Genomic DNA, 18,609 nt, shown 5'->3' with positions numbered 1-18,609 from the left:
CTATAATATTTCCTCACAATTAGCATCATATTCGTGTTATTCTATTGTTACAGCTCATAATTTAAGACTGACAGATGACAATTTTTACACCTGTTTAAAGTGAAGAGAGTAAAGTATGGAAAATTTTGATATATTATGGAGCATATGTCTGTATGCAGGAGGATGGACTGGGATGGCATGAGGGACATGGCTGAGTAGTGTATGATGGAGGGTTGGTTGGAATGGCAAAAGAACAGGATTGAAGAGTTTATGTAGGATGAAGGGGAAGGCTGAGGAATGTACACAGAGAGACATGGGTTAGAAAAGAATAAAGGACAGAAATGATGAGTACTTGTGAGAAAGTGGATATGTGTAAGAGGTGTGAGCATGAATTAGGATGGAATGAGGACACAGGGAAGGACAGGCTGAACCACTCGAAATGGGATGGGCCAAACGTTTTTGCTGCAATAGAGAATATAATGGAGTTTAGTGTATTACTTTTGAATACAGTACATACTGGCCACTGAAAAAAGCAGATGACAACAAAGAATACATGAATTGAAAACTTTGTAAGAATAGTGAGAGAGCAAATAAACGCCCATGAATGTTCTTGCAAAAGAACAATGGCAAACAATCTCCCTTATACTAGCACCATGTACTAACCCAACCCTAATTAACTCAACCAACCCTAAGCAATCTAACTCAAATCAACCCTAACCTGTCTAACCCAAATCAACCAACCTGAAAATGTGGGTCCAACACTCAGGTGCATGTGACCCAAGCTCCAACCCTGACGACATCATAACATTGACTGAAAGGAGGTGGGCAGTGTGCAGACGCTGAACCTTCTTTGAGAAGGATGGGGACCTAATGGAACGGGTCTTACGAGGGGTACCACCTGCCTGACCTGGGTCTTCGGGTAGGCATGCTGATGATAGGAGCGAGAATACCAACCCACATCGGTTTTGAAGACCTGGGGAAAAACAATGGAATATAACTTCATACCTTACTTTTGCTACACAGAGCCCTCTCCCTCTGTGCTGCTGATAAGTTAATTTCTTTCTCCCTCTCTCTAACATACCACAGAGGACCCAGAAACACATCCTGCCTTGGTCTGTGATAAATCTAAATTTTGTTTCAGTCAATATATATGGATAGGCAGACAGATGACAGGAGTGAAAATACTAGTCTGCAGACCTTCTGATACCTTGTTAAGCAAAACATTATAATTATACACAAATAAAGGCCTTGCAATACAAAGAAATACAAATCTTTCCCTCACTCTCCCTCTCTCTCTCTCTCTCTCATGTGGGCAGATGGATGATGATAATGAGAACAGCAGGTTGCAATAGTTTTGAAGATCAAGAGTTACTTTAATGAACCTGATTATGTATCTGACATTTTATGGTAGAAATTTCTGTCTCTCTTGTGCTGTTCATAACTCTCTCTCACATTCATTTATACAGACAGTCATACAGAGATATAAACATTCTAAAAGGTACCACACAGTACCACTAACCAAGTATGAAGCTATATGAAGTGTGGCAAGCAGGTGAGAGACAGACAAACAGGCAGACATACAGACACACAGGAAGAAAGACAGACAAAGAGAAGACAGACAGGTAGGCAGACTGACAGGCAGGGAGAAATGCATACAAAAAGATACAGATATAAATGCTCTATAAGCAATACTAACCAAGAATATTAGCAAGCCTGGCAGCCGACTGGAGAGCATTTAGCGAGGTAGCAAGGATATCCTGTGAGCGTCGTGCAGCATCACGTGTCCCCTCTGAGCCCAGCAGGAGTAGGCGCAGGGGTCTGGTCAGTCCTCCTCCACCACTGGCACCTCCCAGCACTGCACCCAGCACCCCCACCACACTTTCCCAGCAGCAGGTCACAATACGACGGCAAATCTTTAGACCTGACCAACATGTACAAGTACAGTTAAGTTCACTGTAGGCCATTTCACCTGAACATCTTCATCAGCCCCTGCAATAAGGCAACACCAATTCTATTTTAACCTTGCTACTCAAAAAATTTTATTCAGTTTTGGAAACCAAACAGTCATAAACAGGTTAATGCAAGCTATATCTAATATCTTCAACTCCAAAGTCTCTCTGAAGTTTGATGGTAGGAAGAACCTCATGAAAATATGTCCCCAGACTGAACAGATTAAGTTACTGATTAACCCCATTCTTAATTATGGCTCCTGAAGATTCAGAAATTTAAAAATAAATTATTCAGAAATTTTACAAAATAATTTAATTAAAATTTTGAAAAATACGTTAATCTTTACATGAGAACTCAACCCTTGCATAATTGCAGAGAAGCTTTCATAAAATCAAAGGAAACAGGAAGGTCTGTGTTCAACATGCCAGGATACCCAAAACATCATACAAAATGCACTGCTGAACAGGATGTCATGGATGTGATGCATCACTACCAAGTACTCTTGTATACAGACATGACAAATGATGACAAACACACACCATAAACATGATATAAAAAGTAATGTTCTCATTGACTCTGGACGTTTATAATAACTCTTCTGTAACATTTTATTCACCTTGTTACATCTCAATATCCTTCATACGTTACTGATCCAACCAATGTTGATACTAAAATTACATAAATAACATACAATGGAATCTTAAGGTATAATACACATACTAAATCACTAAGGAAGAGATGTGGCTCAAAACATCACCCTAAACCACCATGCTACACATGAGGGTGGCAGGTGAGGTCCCCACTACATACCTGCCAATGTCTCAGGTGGGTGAGTGATATTGGCTGCAGCTCTGGCCAAGCGACGATGGTCTGACAACATCTGACTGTTCTGCTCACAGCTACCAGCACCATCCAGATCTATATGGATGAGTACACTGTTATTCTGCACTGTAATAAACTGTCACAAAATAATTAATACTTTTGAGCATATCAAGGAGTAATTATACATCTGACAGACATTACTTCAGCATAGCAAGAAAGTATTCTGAAAACAGTGGCATTTCCTTAAAGAACTGCAATGCTACTTTAAAACTGGAAGAACATACAATTTCACTCATAAGTTATTACTACATAATTACAACAGTCAGAAAGGTAATTCCTTGACTGACTACAACCACTTCATTTGCCAGAAAACAAGTACAGTACCTAAGTATCACAAGTGAGAGCTTCAGAATCCTTTAGTTAATGCCCTTGGTGTGGTGTGGTGTGGTGTGGGGACTAATTTTGTGTGGTGTGGTGTAAGAGGGTGGTATAGTGTTGTGTGGTTTTGCTTCACTAATCACAGAAGCCTATGTCAAAGCAGAACCTCATTTATAAAAACTGTTAATGATGGATAGACAGGGCCCGTGCTAATAGTTCTCCCACATCTAAAAATAAACAATACATTTGTGCCTTTATTCATTCAACTCTGAGCTACAAACATGAGCATCATTTGACATGGTGACTTAAACATACAGCAGAAGAGTCTGCAGACAACCTATCATCCAATACTGTACATTCAAGAGAGAGAATAATCATATAATGAATAGGATGATACTCAGCAATTATGCAGAGACACAATTACTGTGGAGCTTACTGCACAACACACCATATTACATATGTACATTAGTTACTGTTTAAGTAATCAATATTCCATCTCCCACCACACAAAACAACCCCCCAAACTGCTACCTTCCTCTTCTCACAGTTCCGTTTAATAGCACAACACTATCATCATTGTAAACAAACTTCCCATCATTCCAAAGGCAGTAGCGGTAACCCCAGGCTCATTTGAACATGACCCCAGTGCACTGCAGGCTAAAGCTGCCCCTTTCCTGCAACCCACCATCCTCCAACAGGGAGATGGGAAGAGACAAGGGACATTTGTATAACTAAAAGCAGAGTTGCATGACCATATCAGTTCCAACACATAAGGGCATCCTTCACCAGCACCAAAGATAATGGTAAAATACTGTACTGAAGTACGAAAAGACAACAAAAGAAAATCTATCAATTATCTTACTATCAAAGCAGTTAATATCCAAAACAACCACAAACTGCAGCAAAATTAATATCCTTACCCTCATAAAAGAAAATGCATGATGTCATCTTTTATTTTGTTATTACTGCCACTTTCTGAAATTTTAATCACCTGGGAAAAGTCCCATCAGAGTGAAAAGGTTGATGAAGGTTATAACTAATTCCTTTAATTCAAAAAGTCTCTCCTGACCTGAATAAAATTGTCTGAAAGTGGCTAGAATAAGAAGTAAAAGATGTCACTACTGAGGATGTTAATGGTTCCCCAGCTGCTGGACTGCACACACACCAACACAGACAAAACATACAACAAAACTTGAAAACATACCAACAAACACACAACACACAAACTTGAAAACACTCATAAAAACACCCCCACAAAAGCCACCCAATCCTAGGCAACCAACTGACGGCAGAACTGTATTGTTACCACTGTCGTGTTTGGGAGACCATCGCAGCCCATTTTCCAGATCTGACAAGGGATAAAGTGGTTAGATGATGCACATACTGTACATACATTTGTTAGTGGTTATGTGATGAACAAACTGTACATACAATTGTCATGCAGTGTTCCAATTTCCATGCTTGCATGGATCAGTCCTTTTATTTATTTCACCTGATGGCTGTTTTCCTGCAGCATTCCAGTCAAGTTCGTTGACCACGAGATCCCACAGCAGAACCTCATCCTATGGTTTCCTTGGTCTGCCAGCAGGGGCTATGCCTTCTACATTCAGGTCTCTTCACAATTTAATCAAGTTACTCTCACATACTCAAACCATCTTAGCTCACACATGACCATCATTATACAAACAATCTCAAATTCAAAATATCCTCATAAATCTGCACACACTGTTCTGTCCCTCAATGTGGCACTACACAGCCACCACATTATGCCCACTTTATCATGCTTCATTCTGCATACAGTACATCTTTTATTACTGCCATGCTTTACCAACAAACAGTATCACATCAGGCAAATAAGAAGCATGAAACTTTCTTTTCATCTGTACGGTGTATAGAGACATTCTACTGCCAGCTGGGACAACAGCTCTCTGAACTTCTCTCAGCCACTTCTAACTCTTGCAACAGAACTAGTTTCTGCACCACTCTCCATATTAATCATATCCTCCACACTGCAGAAGTCTATCTATCTATCTTTTGCCAGACGTCTCAATCCTGTTCGGGTTGGCCACAAACAAATCGCCTCCAAGTCGGCCTGTGCCCCGCCATTTCACTGCCCTGCTCCCAACACACACACCCCTCTCTCATATACCTCTCCACTCCATCCCTCCATCTCATCCTCAGCCTCCCCCTCCCTCTTCCCCCCTCCACCTCACTCACATACACTCTCTTCATCAGTCATTCACCCTCCATCCTCTCCACATGGCCAAACCACCTCAGTGTGTTCCTCCTAACCTTCCTATCACATCCACATCCACACCACAACGCTCCTTTATATCCTCTTTTCTCAGTCTGTCTCTCCATGTGACTCCACAGGCTCCTCTTAAATAACTCATTTCCACTGCTCTCCCTCTTGACTTGTGCCCTTCCAGCAACGTCCAAGCTTCACTTTCATACGTTAGAGTTGGTATCACAATACTGTCATGTAGTAACTTTTTCACTTCCATGCTCACTTCCCTGTTTCTTATCACTGCTTTCAAGGAACCAGCAACCTTTCTTCCCTGCTGTACCCTTTCAAACACTGCACCCTCCAAACCTCCAACCTTACTCATCACACTACCCAAGTACTTAAACGTACTCACATTTTCCAATTCCTCACCATCCAACCTTGCTGTACATTCACTGACTTCACCTCTCTCAAAGACCATCACTTTACTCTTCCCTACATTCACCTTTAGATTCCGTTCCTTACACACTCTCTCAAACTCATCCACCAAGCCTTGTAGCTCTCCTTCGTCTTCACTCAACAACACAGTATCATCTGCAAACAACAGTACAGGGAGTTTCCAAACACTATCCTCTCTCACCAGGGCCACTCCAACATCCACTACCCTACCTTGTACCTCTTTTATTACCCCATCCATGTACAGGTTGAACAACCATGGAGACATGACACATCCCTGTTTCAAATTAACCTTCAAAGAGAAAAATTCACTCAGTTCACCATCCACATGCACTGCAGCCTTAGCACCATCATACATACTCTTCACAGCATTCAACAACTTCCCATCTACTCTATATATTCTTAATACTTTCCACAATCCTTGTCTATCCACCCTGTCATATGCTTCTCCAAATCCATGAAAGCCGCATACAACTTCTTTCCCTTCTCTAGAAGCTTTTCCACTAAAGATCTAAGAATGAATATCTGATCTACACAACCTCTTCCCATCCTAAAGCCTCCCTGTTCTTCTCCAACTAATTCCTCTGTTCTTTCTCTAACTCTGTCAATAAGTATCCTACCATACACTTTTCCTATTATACTAAGAAGACAAATGCCCCTATGATTACCACACACTTCTTTTTCCCCTTTTCCTTTGTACAAGGGAATCATTATACCTGACTTCCAATCCTCCGGGACTCTACCTTCCTCCCAGGCCAATCTGACATCTTCCACATCCATTCTACTACTATCTCTCCCCCATGCCTCAGCATTTCACCGCACACTCCATCAATTCCTGGGGCTTTCCCCAATTTAACTTTCTTCACTGCTTCCACAACTTCTATCCTACTGATTTCTTCCTGTCTTCTCACCTCCCTCCTCCTCCCAGCCATTCCCCAGCCACTTATACTCGTATTACTTCCAACCTCTATGTTCAACAATTCCTTAAACTGTTCTCTCCATCTGCTCACTTTTTCTCCCTTCTCCACTAGTAATCTACCATTTTTATCTTTCACTCCCCTGCTAACTTCACTTCCACCCTGTCTTACTCTTTTCACCTCTTTCCAGAACATTTTCTTACAGTCCCTCCACTTTACACTCAAATTCCTTCCAAATTCCTCATCCACTCTCTTCTTACTCTCTCTTACTAATCTTTTCACCTCTCTCTTTCTTTCTACATATAACTCTCTCTTCCGCCTCTCAACTTCTTCCACGCCCCTATTTCTCATCCATTCATTGTATGTTTTCTTCTTTTGCGCCACAGCCTGTCTCACCTCTTCATTACACCACGCTGTTCCTTGCACACCCCTCTGTCTTCTCTTCATGCCACACACCACATCACATGCTGCACATATTTCTTCTGTGAATATCCTGCACACACCTTCCATATCCCCCATCTGCTCCAATTCACATTTGCCCAATCGTTCCTCCACTTCTCTCTTATATTCTGCCTTTTTCTCATCCTCTTGTAACCTTACCACTCTCCTTACAAATACTCCTTCTTCCCGTCCTTTCCTTCTTCTATTTCTCCATCTTATTTGGATCTTGATTCTGGCCACCACCAAGTAGTGGTCAGAAAGTCCACACCTCCAACCTCTATAAGCTCTTGCATCCATTACACATTTTCACATCCTTTCATCCACACACATATAATCAAGTCATTAACACAAATATATGCCACATCTAACAAAATGTCTTCCAGGATTAGCTGGACCAAAAAATTTCCCTTGCAAATAGCATACTCTTAACTACTTAAACTTTGTAATTCACTTTTCATATTGCTACATCTCTTATGTACCAACCCTCCACAAACACCACAAAAGATGGAGTTACAACCAACCCCTTTCCTCCACATGGCACAATGCCACTGTCCATTCCCTAACAACCAGCCTCAGTCTACTCCACTAACCATAACCTTTATCTTTCCTACATTCATTCTCAAACCCCTAGACTGAATACCCTTCCTCCAATAGGCCGGTGCACTGAGTGGTCCTGCCATCTGGTGGGAGTCTGTGAACTTCTCCCAGATACAAGTTTTGCGGGTGTGAGGGTTACAGCTACCAATACAGTAATCCCTGTATTATCCGGACTCTCCAATTACCGGACATTTTGGGCCCGGCCTTTGGAACCCCCCCAAAAAAAAACTCCGACATTTTTTTCAACCGTACTTTGAAATTGGTGTTTAGCGCCAAACAGGTGTGTTTACACTCGCTGCTTGCTTCCCACCCTCCCCCATCCCTCCCCAGATACCACCTAACTATCATCCTGATTAGATGCTCATTCAACAGATGCTGCACGTGCTCGTTTTTGTGAGTAAACAGTGAATAAACTGCAATACCTCGCCACTAGATCACATGGGAATTTACAGTGTTGTGCAGTGTTATGAAATTAGAATTCAGAGTGCAAAGATTAAGTACAGAGTGTAAACTGGCAGTTGAAACTGGCGTGGTGCAATCAAGAACAGAATGTGCAGTGTTAAACAATTACAACTCATGGTGCAAAGGATTAAGTGCAGAACAACACTGGATTACTGTATGTGCTTCAAGAGCATTTTCACCACTGCCAGAGCCTAAGAGGAGGCGGGTTAACCTTCGTAACAAACGGCCATGGACATGTTGTAAGTACCCTGTACACTGCTAAGATTTTCCATACTCACTTCTAATTCCTCAGTCTCTCGTTCCTTTTCATTTATTTCATATTTCTGTCCCTTACTTGTGTGAACAGGGTCTTAAATAGACACTGTGCATGTCCAGTAGTGAGTTATGTAGGTGGTTTTCTGAGTTATGCTGGGTTAGGGTTCATAAGTACCAGTCCAGGAGGCAGGGGCCCACTATCCGGATGGAACCACTTTCCGGATGTGCCTTTGGCTCTATTACATCAGATAGTGGAGGGATTACTGTATTTGATGTTATTCTACTCAAAGCCAGCTAAAACTGAGGGCTGTAATGTTGAATATCAGGTTTACACCAACAAAACTAATGTTTCTACAATATTCATGGCCTTATAATGAAGATGGGTTGGGAAAAAATGGTATTCAAACTTATGTTCTACTCCTGTCTAACAGGTGATTTCTAGGGATGTATTAAAGAGGGTTTATGTGGAAATATTGCCTTCATGCATGTATAAAGACGGTAAATAATTTGAATAAGGGTACTAGGATTTCCATTTCTTAAAAACAATTATGAAAGATACGGATAAATTTGTCATGCAACATTTCCATTCAGTACTCGGCTCTGCCACACATACGATTGTAAACAAACACGAGACAGCGAGGTGCGTCAGTGATGGAATGACTTGGTTGCATGACACTGACAATAAGAATAGTTAGCAAAATGATGAACTTTGTTTGTGCTGTGGCTGACTGCAAATATAATTCAACTTTCAACGTACAGTAGCACCCATTCATGAACCAAGTGAAAGGATGGGCCAGGTTTCCATCAAAGATGGACGCCAAATGTCATAGGCTGTGGGAGATGCGATGTATAAGAGGTGATGAGTGGAGAGCAACCAGGAAAACATGTCGTACATTGCTCCGGCAGCAAATTTTAAAAGACGGTATGGCAAAATTTGCACATGAAGGCACTTCTCCATATATTTACCATGCTATAGTCTTACACCAATTAAATGGGATGTTTATTGAATAGTAAATTGTATGTAGAAGTTAATTTCATGGAGATGATGATTCCTGTTTTAAGATTTTTTTTTTTTCTTATAGTGCCACTTACACACCAACAGCATGATTGTCAAAGGCATTTGAAAAATTTTGTGAGTTGAGAAAACTACATGAAAGCGCACTGAAAAATTCATCTCTGAAACCCACAAAACATGTTTCTGGGAGAAGTTCACAGACTTCCACCAGATGGCAGGACCACTCAGTGCAATGGCCCATTCCTAAATTTCTCCACAGCATCCTCTATGCCATCAGCACTCAATGCTGTATCAAATCATCCACGTACAGTGCTCACAGCATCCCAAAACTAAAATAACATGGCAGTACATCAGGCACCATGATAAACAGGAGACTCAGAGAGATCCCAAATGCATGTCAATCTTCACTGTAAACTTCTTACTATACAATAGCAGCAACAACAACAACAAAAACAACAACAACAACAATAATAATAATAATAATAATAGTAATATGAATTCTGAAATTTCTGAAGCAAAATCCAAAGAACTCCACATACCAGAAGAAAACACTTTTGTTACTGTAGACCTAATATTAATGGACTTATCATATGACTCAAAACTTTTTCCAGGTTTTGACCTGTGACCTTGAGATCAAGGTCAAAGTCAATCATACTAAGTGGATCATGTTCATTCGTGACCCATTATATTTCCATGAAGTTTGGTCAAAATTGGCCAGATACTTTCCATTTTAGCACATTCAGGAATGGTGGTCATTTAGATTTTCTTCGGTATCTCAAAAAATACTGTTTGGATCTCAATACCAGTAACCAGGTGCACTAATATATGCTGACAACTACATACTGGAAGGTGCTAGTGCAGTGCTACCGTAAAAAATTTTCTGCAAAATGATCCCTGCAACCAAGATAAATCACTCCTGAAAATTTCAGGTCTCTATCTCTAACGGTCTTGAAATACCAGCCTTCTAGATCTGTCCCCTCCCCCCTAAAAAAAAAAAAATAATATCTACAATATCAATAAGAACTCCAAAAATGTGATGTTCTTAATAATAACAGTGTCACGGGGTTTTTAAAATAAATGCAATTATTAAGTGATAATGTTCAATAATACTGAACAGCAGGAAAAAGAATTGTCTTGCTAAATCAAGCAATGATTACTTTACGCTGGCTTGCTTCGCACGATTCTCTAAGAACGAGAATTTATAAACTTTCTCAACAGTACACAGCAGACACTAATTCCTCAATTGCTGTTTATTAGTACTGTTAGCCTCTGGAGAAAGTTACTTCACCCCTGACAATCAATAACTAATACTATTAATAATATCAGGTTCTTGCTGATGCGTAACTCCTAGAAGGCACAACGGATTTTAAGCTTAATACAACAAGACTGGCCTGAGTACCAGTTATGGATAGCAAAACGTTTATGCAAGCTAGGAGCTATAAGGGAAATAAGCTTAACTGTGGAGAAATGAAACACGAGTTTACATTACATTAAGCTCAAGAAAAAGAACTGTTAAATTTACTGACTACAAAGAAATAAATTTAACGTTACGTCACAAATGAATTCAAATAAAGAGATCGTACTCACTCACTCACTCAAAAGCTAAATTCTTACGCCTAGGAAAAGCACCTTAACTAAACTCTTAAATCTAGGAAAATGAAAATGAAATACTGGTCAATGAATGTAGTGTATCACCAACGAAGGGTGGGAGCCTGGAGAACTGTAGTCTAGTGGAGTCTGGGTGCTAGTTGACCTCTCACTCTCTCACTGCTGGAGCACAGAACCTCACTCTGTCACGACAGACACTTGACTGCCTATTCGAATACGATGCGTGTGGTAGAACGCACAGGCCAGCCCAGAAAGCGTGGCCAATGGTTTAGGCAAGCAGGGGCGAACAATAAAGAAACAATAATATCCTCAGTAGAGCACTTAATGATGTGCTTTAGATCGGTCACTTTTGAAACAGTGACGAATGTTTTGAAAAGTATACCACCGAAATGGAGAGAGAAACGGTTAACTGAGCGATACACAGTGAGTTTTCCACTAATAGTTCGTGGTTTCTCACAAAAGGAAAATGTCGCGAATTTGATTCGTGACAAACGGTAATTAATTCATTTGAGATTTGGCAGCATTTTGGCTGAAAAAATCAAAGTTGAGGGAAGTCTTACAATGCTAGGACTCAATACAATCTTAAATAATGACCACTCACATACACATTCTTGATGCATTTTACTTTTTCAATACTATGTATACCAGCCACTATTCAAATCTCAACTTTTTTGTAAATCTAATTTTACAGTTTACTTTGAGGTACGTGGGATACAGGAACAAGAAAACTGGAACGCTAAAACAGAAGCAATTAACAGAATACCTTAAAACACTGGCCATGCATCCATTAACTCATTAGTAAAGCCTTCAAAATGTTGAGTTTCATAATGGTCCTGCACTTGATGGGTTGAGCAAGTATATGGAAAATATGAAAGAGGAGTACAAACATGCACGCATGCATACATCCACACACACATGTAAGAACGCAAGTTCACTTTTTCTCTCTCTCTCTCTCTCTCTCCTGTCAGGTTGTCACTCTTACAATCTCTCTCTCTCTCCCTCTCTCCTAACAGGTTATCACTCTTTCTCTATCTCTCACTTGTATCAGATTGTCACTCTTACAATCTCTCTCTCTCTCTCCCACCTATCAGGCCGTCATTCCTACAACACATTAAGTATAGAAGTAGAAACTATCAAATCTATCATCACGTATTCTTCTGAAGGATAATAATTTCTCCCACAACAGTACAAAATTCTCTCAAATCTACTGTATATAAAAATCCCAACATAACTCAGTCCCTCCATGAGCTGGCAAATGTTCCATCTTGTACCTGTTAATAAGTTGATGAGTGCACAGTTCTGGGGTGAGTGTGGTGAGTACCCTGCACGCTGGAGAAAGCTGTCCTTGGTCACCTGCCGATGGACCTCACCAAGCCAGGCGGAAGACAGGTACACCAACACACCACTACCATGCACCAGCTCCACAAATTGGTCCTGAAGTGTTAGTATGCTACATATTAAACTGCCACCATCACCACATGCAATACATGTTTGTCTGTGTGGAAATGTTAGTACTGTACCAGGCATCTGCAGTATGTTAGTGCAACCATGAACAAGACTTTTTCAAGAGAGACCAATATACCAGCTGCCTTCAAAAAGTTGCCCTATACAGGAAAAATGTTACAAAATACAGCCAAATCAAGATCTATTCATTTTCAGATGCCAGAGAACATTCCATTTAACAGACTGAGAGTCAAAGGCAGTGGGAAATACAAATTAAGGAAGACAGTTCCAGAGATGACCTGTTGCATATTTGATGGACTAAGAGCATTGGAAAACTTTTGCATGAGAGAGAGATGAACTAAAACAGGGTGAGAATGTGTTGCTGTATATGGTGAATATAAGAAATGGAGCAATACCTGAGGGAGAAGACACAGAAAGAGGGGTGAAAAAAAAAAAAAAAAAAAAAAAAAAGTAAAGGAAGAAATATACATGAGAAATATACATAAGAGAACAGGAACATGGAAAAAAGATAATCATCATCATCATCCACACCTCCTTTCCCATCCTAGGGTGGGGTGAGGAATAGCAGACTCCAAATAGCCAAAGTTTGCCCAATTCAATGGGCCACACTTCTATTCACTCGTCATTTAAGACCACGAAATCCTGGCTCCACCTGATGGGCCAAGAGGTTTCCACCATGTACTGTAGCTTCACATATACCTATCCAATCGAGTCAATCCGAATGCTGTCACATTAAAATGGGGTCCCTAATCCCTGGTCGTATGCTTCTCCACACAAAAGTCGTCCAGCCAGCTCAATCTCTTGTCAGTCCCTTAGCCTCATCAACTAACATGCCTCTCTTCCTCATGTACTCATTCATCACATCTCTCCACCTCTTTCTTGGCCTACCTCATTTCCTCCCTCCTTCAAATTTGCTCACACAAGCAATACTCTTTTCACCACTATATTGTCATCCATTCTCTCCACATGACCATACCATCTCAGTACACTTTCCTGGATTCTGGTGTCCACAGACTTCCTCATTCTGCATCTTTCACAAACCACATTATTCCATATCCTATCCACTCTCTGTACTCAACATACATTCCTCAGCAGTCCCATCTCCACTGCTCTCACTCTTGACTTTTCATTTTCATGCCACACCATAGAGTCACAACCATATGTCAATGCTGGCACTAACATTCCAAGTATGCCTCATGCAGCTGCAACACTCAAGCCTCTGTTTCTTATCAAAGCCTTCATAGCACCAGCTACATTCCTTCCTTGTGTCCCTCTACTTTCGACTTCTTTTGTACATTTCCATCTCTTTTCCATCACTGTACCCAGATATTTGACCTCTCTCACCAATTCCAGCCTCTCTCCATTCATGACAGCACAATGGGAGTCACCTTCTCTCTCAATAACCATCACTTCACACTTTTCTACATTTACTCTCAAGGCACAACACTCACAGACATCTACAAAACTCTGCACTAGTCTACCAAGCTCTTGTCTGATATTGCAAGCAGTACTGCATCATCAGCATACATCAAATTTGAGATATTTCATTCATCACCATTCATTACCAATGCCATCCCTCTCTCCATTACTCGTGTTTTTACTTCTCTCATCACCCCATCCCTATATACTGTATATACAGTATACTGAACAAGCTGCAGAAAATAAAGAAGAAGAGTGATGATTTAAAAAACATGTTAAGGAGAAGGTAAAGAGAGAGATAACAAAGACAACTGGTGACAGAAAAGGTTGAGGAAATGGGACATAAAAGCAAAGCTTAAGAAGAATGACAAAGAGAACATATGAAAATGAAAATAAAGTGAGAAAATATGAGCAAGAAGGTACACAGCGAGAGAGAGAAAGGGATGATTGCGAGAATACACGACAGAATGTATGGGATGAAGGATGGCTCAAGAGATACATGAGAAAATGTAGAGGGAGAGTGATAACTAAGAGAATAAGAGGATGGAGCTGCGAGCAGGGCAGTGAAATGGTGTTCGACAGGGAGACATGGAGGCGATTTGTTTGTAGCCATCCCCTACCGGATTGAGATGTCTGGCAATAGATAGATAAATGACTATAAAAATATGAGATAGAGGACAGAGAAGGGGGTTGACAGAGAATACATGACAGAGAGAGCATATGAAGGATGGCTAAGAGGAACTGTGAGAGGAGATAAAAGGAGATGTGTTACTGTGACAGTGAACACAACAAGTAAACACTTTGCAGCCAAAAGACACTTCATGGTCACTCCCTTTTACAAGTTACCAAGAGGGAGTATGATGTGAATGACTGACTATCTTCAAATTCCCAAAAGATTTCTTTCCATGTCCTCTCAAGATGATGTTAACATATTAAGATTTCAATGTAACCACCAACTTATTAGCTGTCCTGAATACAAACTGTTAGTGACAGGCAAACAATGATACCCAAATTTTCCAATCAGCATGCTTTTACATCAGCCATAACACATGCAACTTATATAGCTCTATGTACTTGCTAAAGTCATTTCTCATTTAGTCCATCCATATATCACTCAATCTCTTACTGTCCCTCGGAAGCATGAGGGGCCAGGGCTAGGCTACTTAATCCATGAATTTCATGCACCTGACCTTTCATTCCCCCTCAACAGCATTATGTGAGCAATGAACCCCAACCACCCCCCTGAACTTAGCTCTTACAGCATTGCACACGTTCACATGCCATAACCCACTAAACCACCTGGTGTCCATTTGTTAGTTACAGGGTTACTATCCAGTAAAGTGCATGGTTTCCTGAGTTACCGGAATCCATTGGCTTGTCAGTGTAGTTACCTGACGATGGCATTCTCCTTAGTGTAGATGGTGGTGGCTTTCCTACCTACCACAAATAGTAGTATTATTTTTCTTTTCATGGCTTCCTCTAACCTGAGTAATGGGAAGGGGCAGCTCTGGATTATAATAGTTGCCTCCACGAATGAGCTGCAGGTTGAGGGAGAGGGCAGAGTAGGTAGTGAGGTAGATGCCATCTGCGTTGACAATGACTTGGGGGCCTTGCTCTTGTGTAGCTGTAAAAACTCCTGTAAAGAAAAAAGGAAAACTGAGATGTGACATACTTAATTCCTCTCAACTCAACTCGTCTTGAAGCCCCTCCCTCTCACTCATGGTGATAAAAACTTGTAGGATGAAATGCAAGGAAGAATACTATCTATCTATCTATAGCCCGACACCCTAATCCTGCAAAGGGTGGCTGCAGACAAAACACCTCCAAGTCGGTCTGTCACCCACCATTTGACAGCCCTCCCCCCAACTCACTCTCCCCTCCCTCATATACCTCTCAACTCCATCCCTCCACCTCATCCTCGGTCTTCCCCTCCCTCTCCCTCCCTCCACTTCACCTACATACACGCTCTTAGTCAGTCTTTCATTCTCTATTCTCTCCACATGTCCAACCCACCTCAGTGTATTTCTCTAAATTTTCTCAACCACATCCACATCCACATCCACCCCACAACATTCCTTCACTTCTTCATTCATCAACCTGGCCCTCCATGTCACTCCACATGCTCCTCTCAAGTAACTTATTTCCACTGCTCTCATTCTTGACTTGTTCCCCTCTAGTAAGGTCCATGCCTCGCTTCCATACGTCAGGATAGGGATCACAATACTATCATGCAGTGACTTCTTAACTTCCATACTCACCTCCCTATTTCTCATCACTGCTTTCAGTGAACCGACAACCTTCCTTCCCTGCTGTACCCTTTCAAGCACTTCATCCCCCAAACTACCATCCTTACTCTTAACACCACCCAAGTACTTGAATGCACTCACATTCTCCATATCCTCACCATCCAACCTCACTGTGCATTCTGTGACGTCATTCCTCTCAAACACCATAACTTTACTCTTGTTTACATTCACTTTTAGATTCCTCTTCCTACACACTGTCCCAAATTCATTCACCAAACCTTGCAACTCGCATTCATCTTCAATCCACATACTAAAGAATACACAGACGGAAATATTCCTAGAACACTGTTTCCTTCATCATCTTTATCATCATCATATATATCCATACTTCAAGCAATCACATAATTCTTCAAACCTATTCAAACTTGTATCAGACAGCTTGACATTCTCCTTTGTGGGGTGGAGCCTGAAATGGTATCAATATATTCTTGAATATTAAAGTAGATGTCAAGGTCTGTGATGTTATTACTTGAATAAAGAACCTCCTATCATCCCCTGGAGATTTGAATCAATGCACACAGCACTATCTTTCGCACCAACTGGCGCTTCAGACCATTACACCACCAAGCAGCAAAATGAAACTCACTGAGCTGGAGCCAATGTGTCTATTCACCAGTCATCATCACCACCACCCCCTGCAACAGTCTGCTCTGCCTCCAGGCTATTTTATCCTCATATACCTCTCCTTCACTCTTAGATACTCATAAAGTAAATAGACCCCACACTTTACAATGAACCAGTACGCAATAAATTGCTTATAAAATGACTAAAAAGTTTGGACCTTTTTTCAATATGTGATCATATTTTTACTTATACAGGAGCTAAAATCATTACGATCTCATATGAAGCCTCACTGGTTGATGTACGATTGCTGTTTTTGCTTACACAATGGACAACAAACAAGCTTACAGTCATTTATTTGTTCCAAGGTGGCCTTTGAACTCAGTCACTGTTGGATGTGTTAGTGTCAGTGATGGAGCAAGACTGTGGTGCTGGAGCTGACGAAGCAAGTTGAGTCCACTGAAGTGAAATAACTACCAATTAAGGTAAGTTACAAACTGAGACTTTATTGGGTGGGTGACCCTTGGCCAAAAACATATCCCTACTGAACCAATTTTATAACTGACTCGATATATGATCAATCATGCTGCGATGGATTTTTTACAAACACATCTTTGTCGTATAATAAGGGTGTGCTGTACTCTCTTCTTCTACACCATAAACCATAGTCTTTCAAAGGACTTCTTGGTCTTGCTGTCAATATGCTTTCTCTGAATATGGTCATATCATTTCAAAATACTGTATATTTACTTCTCTTTAATCATTCAATAATATATACTACTCCTACTGCTCATTCATCTATCTATCTATCTATCTTTCTATTGCCAGACGCCTCAATCCCGTTTGGGGTGGCCACAAACAAATCGCCTCCAAGTCGCCCTGTCCCCCGCCATTTCACTCCCCTGCTCCCAGCTCACACACCCCTCTCTCATATACCTCTCCACCCCATCCCTCCATCTCATCCTCGGCCTCCCCCTCCCTCTTCCCCCCTCCACCTCACTCACATACACTCTCTTCGTCAGTCTTTCACCCTCCATCCTCTCCACATGGCCAAACCACCTCAGTGTGTTCCTCATAACGCTTCCTATCACATCCACATCAACACCACAACGCTCCTTTACACCCTCATTCGTCAGCCTATCTCTCCATGTGACTCCACAGGCTCCTCTTAAATAACTCATTTCCACTGCTCTCACTCTTGACTTGTGTCCTTCCAACAACGTCCAAGCTTCACTTCCGTACGTTAGAGTTGGTATCACAATACTGTCATGTAGTAACTTTTTCACTTCCATGCTCACTTCCCTGTTTCTTATCACTGCTTTCAAAGAACCAGCAACCTTTCTTCCCTGCTGTACCCCTGGGGGTAGGGGGGGTTTTCAAGAATACTCCCCCAGTATCCCTGCTTGTCGTAAAAGGCGACTAAAAGGGTTGGCGGAGGGTTAGTGCCCCTCCCCGGAAAACAACTAACTAAAAAAACAAACAATAAGCCTCGGACAAGGACTGACCAAACGATGACTGCTCATTCATCCATCCTAAAATTCTCCATTCCTTACTTACTTATGACTTATATCATACAGTAGCCACTCTATTTACCTTCACAATATTTAGAGGAGAACTCCAGAATGGCCTGGTCAACCTCAATGGTGCTGCGTATGGTGAGGAGTGAGGGCAGGAGGGCACACAATGTTGATGTGAAATGACGTGCATTCTCGCACTCTCTTTCTGCCTCCTCATCCACAACCTAATGAACAGGAG

The 18,609-nt window shown here is 41.3% G+C and overlaps 1 protein-coding gene across 1 annotated transcript in view; it reads right to left on the bottom strand.

The window, feature by feature from the left end:
* The window catches only part of LOC145391233 (brefeldin A-inhibited guanine nucleotide-exchange protein 3-like), a 97,032-nt gene that overhangs the window by 42,713 nt on the left and 35,710 nt on the right, over window positions 1-18,609 (bottom strand). Inside the window, exons 14-19 of the mRNA XM_080265909.1 lie at window positions 18,448-18,595; window positions 15,472-15,623; window positions 12,376-12,538; window positions 2,740-2,847; window positions 1,676-1,900; window positions 721-952 (exon numbers count right to left, since the gene is read on the bottom strand). Of these exons, the coding sequence (XP_080122035.1) occupies window positions 721-952; window positions 1,676-1,900; window positions 2,740-2,847; window positions 12,376-12,538; window positions 15,472-15,623; window positions 18,448-18,595 (1,028 nt within the window). The remainder of the gene's footprint in view (window positions 1-720; window positions 953-1,675; window positions 1,901-2,739; window positions 2,848-12,375; window positions 12,539-15,471; window positions 15,624-18,447; window positions 18,596-18,609) is intronic.

Source organism: Coenobita brevimanus, chromosome 17, assembly GCF_032717465.1.
Source record: "Coenobita brevimanus isolate Jiangsu-jjx chromosome 17, ASM3271746v2, whole genome shotgun sequence".
Classification (NCBI taxonomy): Eukaryota; Metazoa; Arthropoda; class Malacostraca; order Decapoda; family Coenobitidae; genus Coenobita; species Coenobita brevimanus.
The sequence above is the reverse complement of the archived record's forward strand: the minus strand, read 5'-3'. Positions and strand labels throughout refer to the sequence as shown.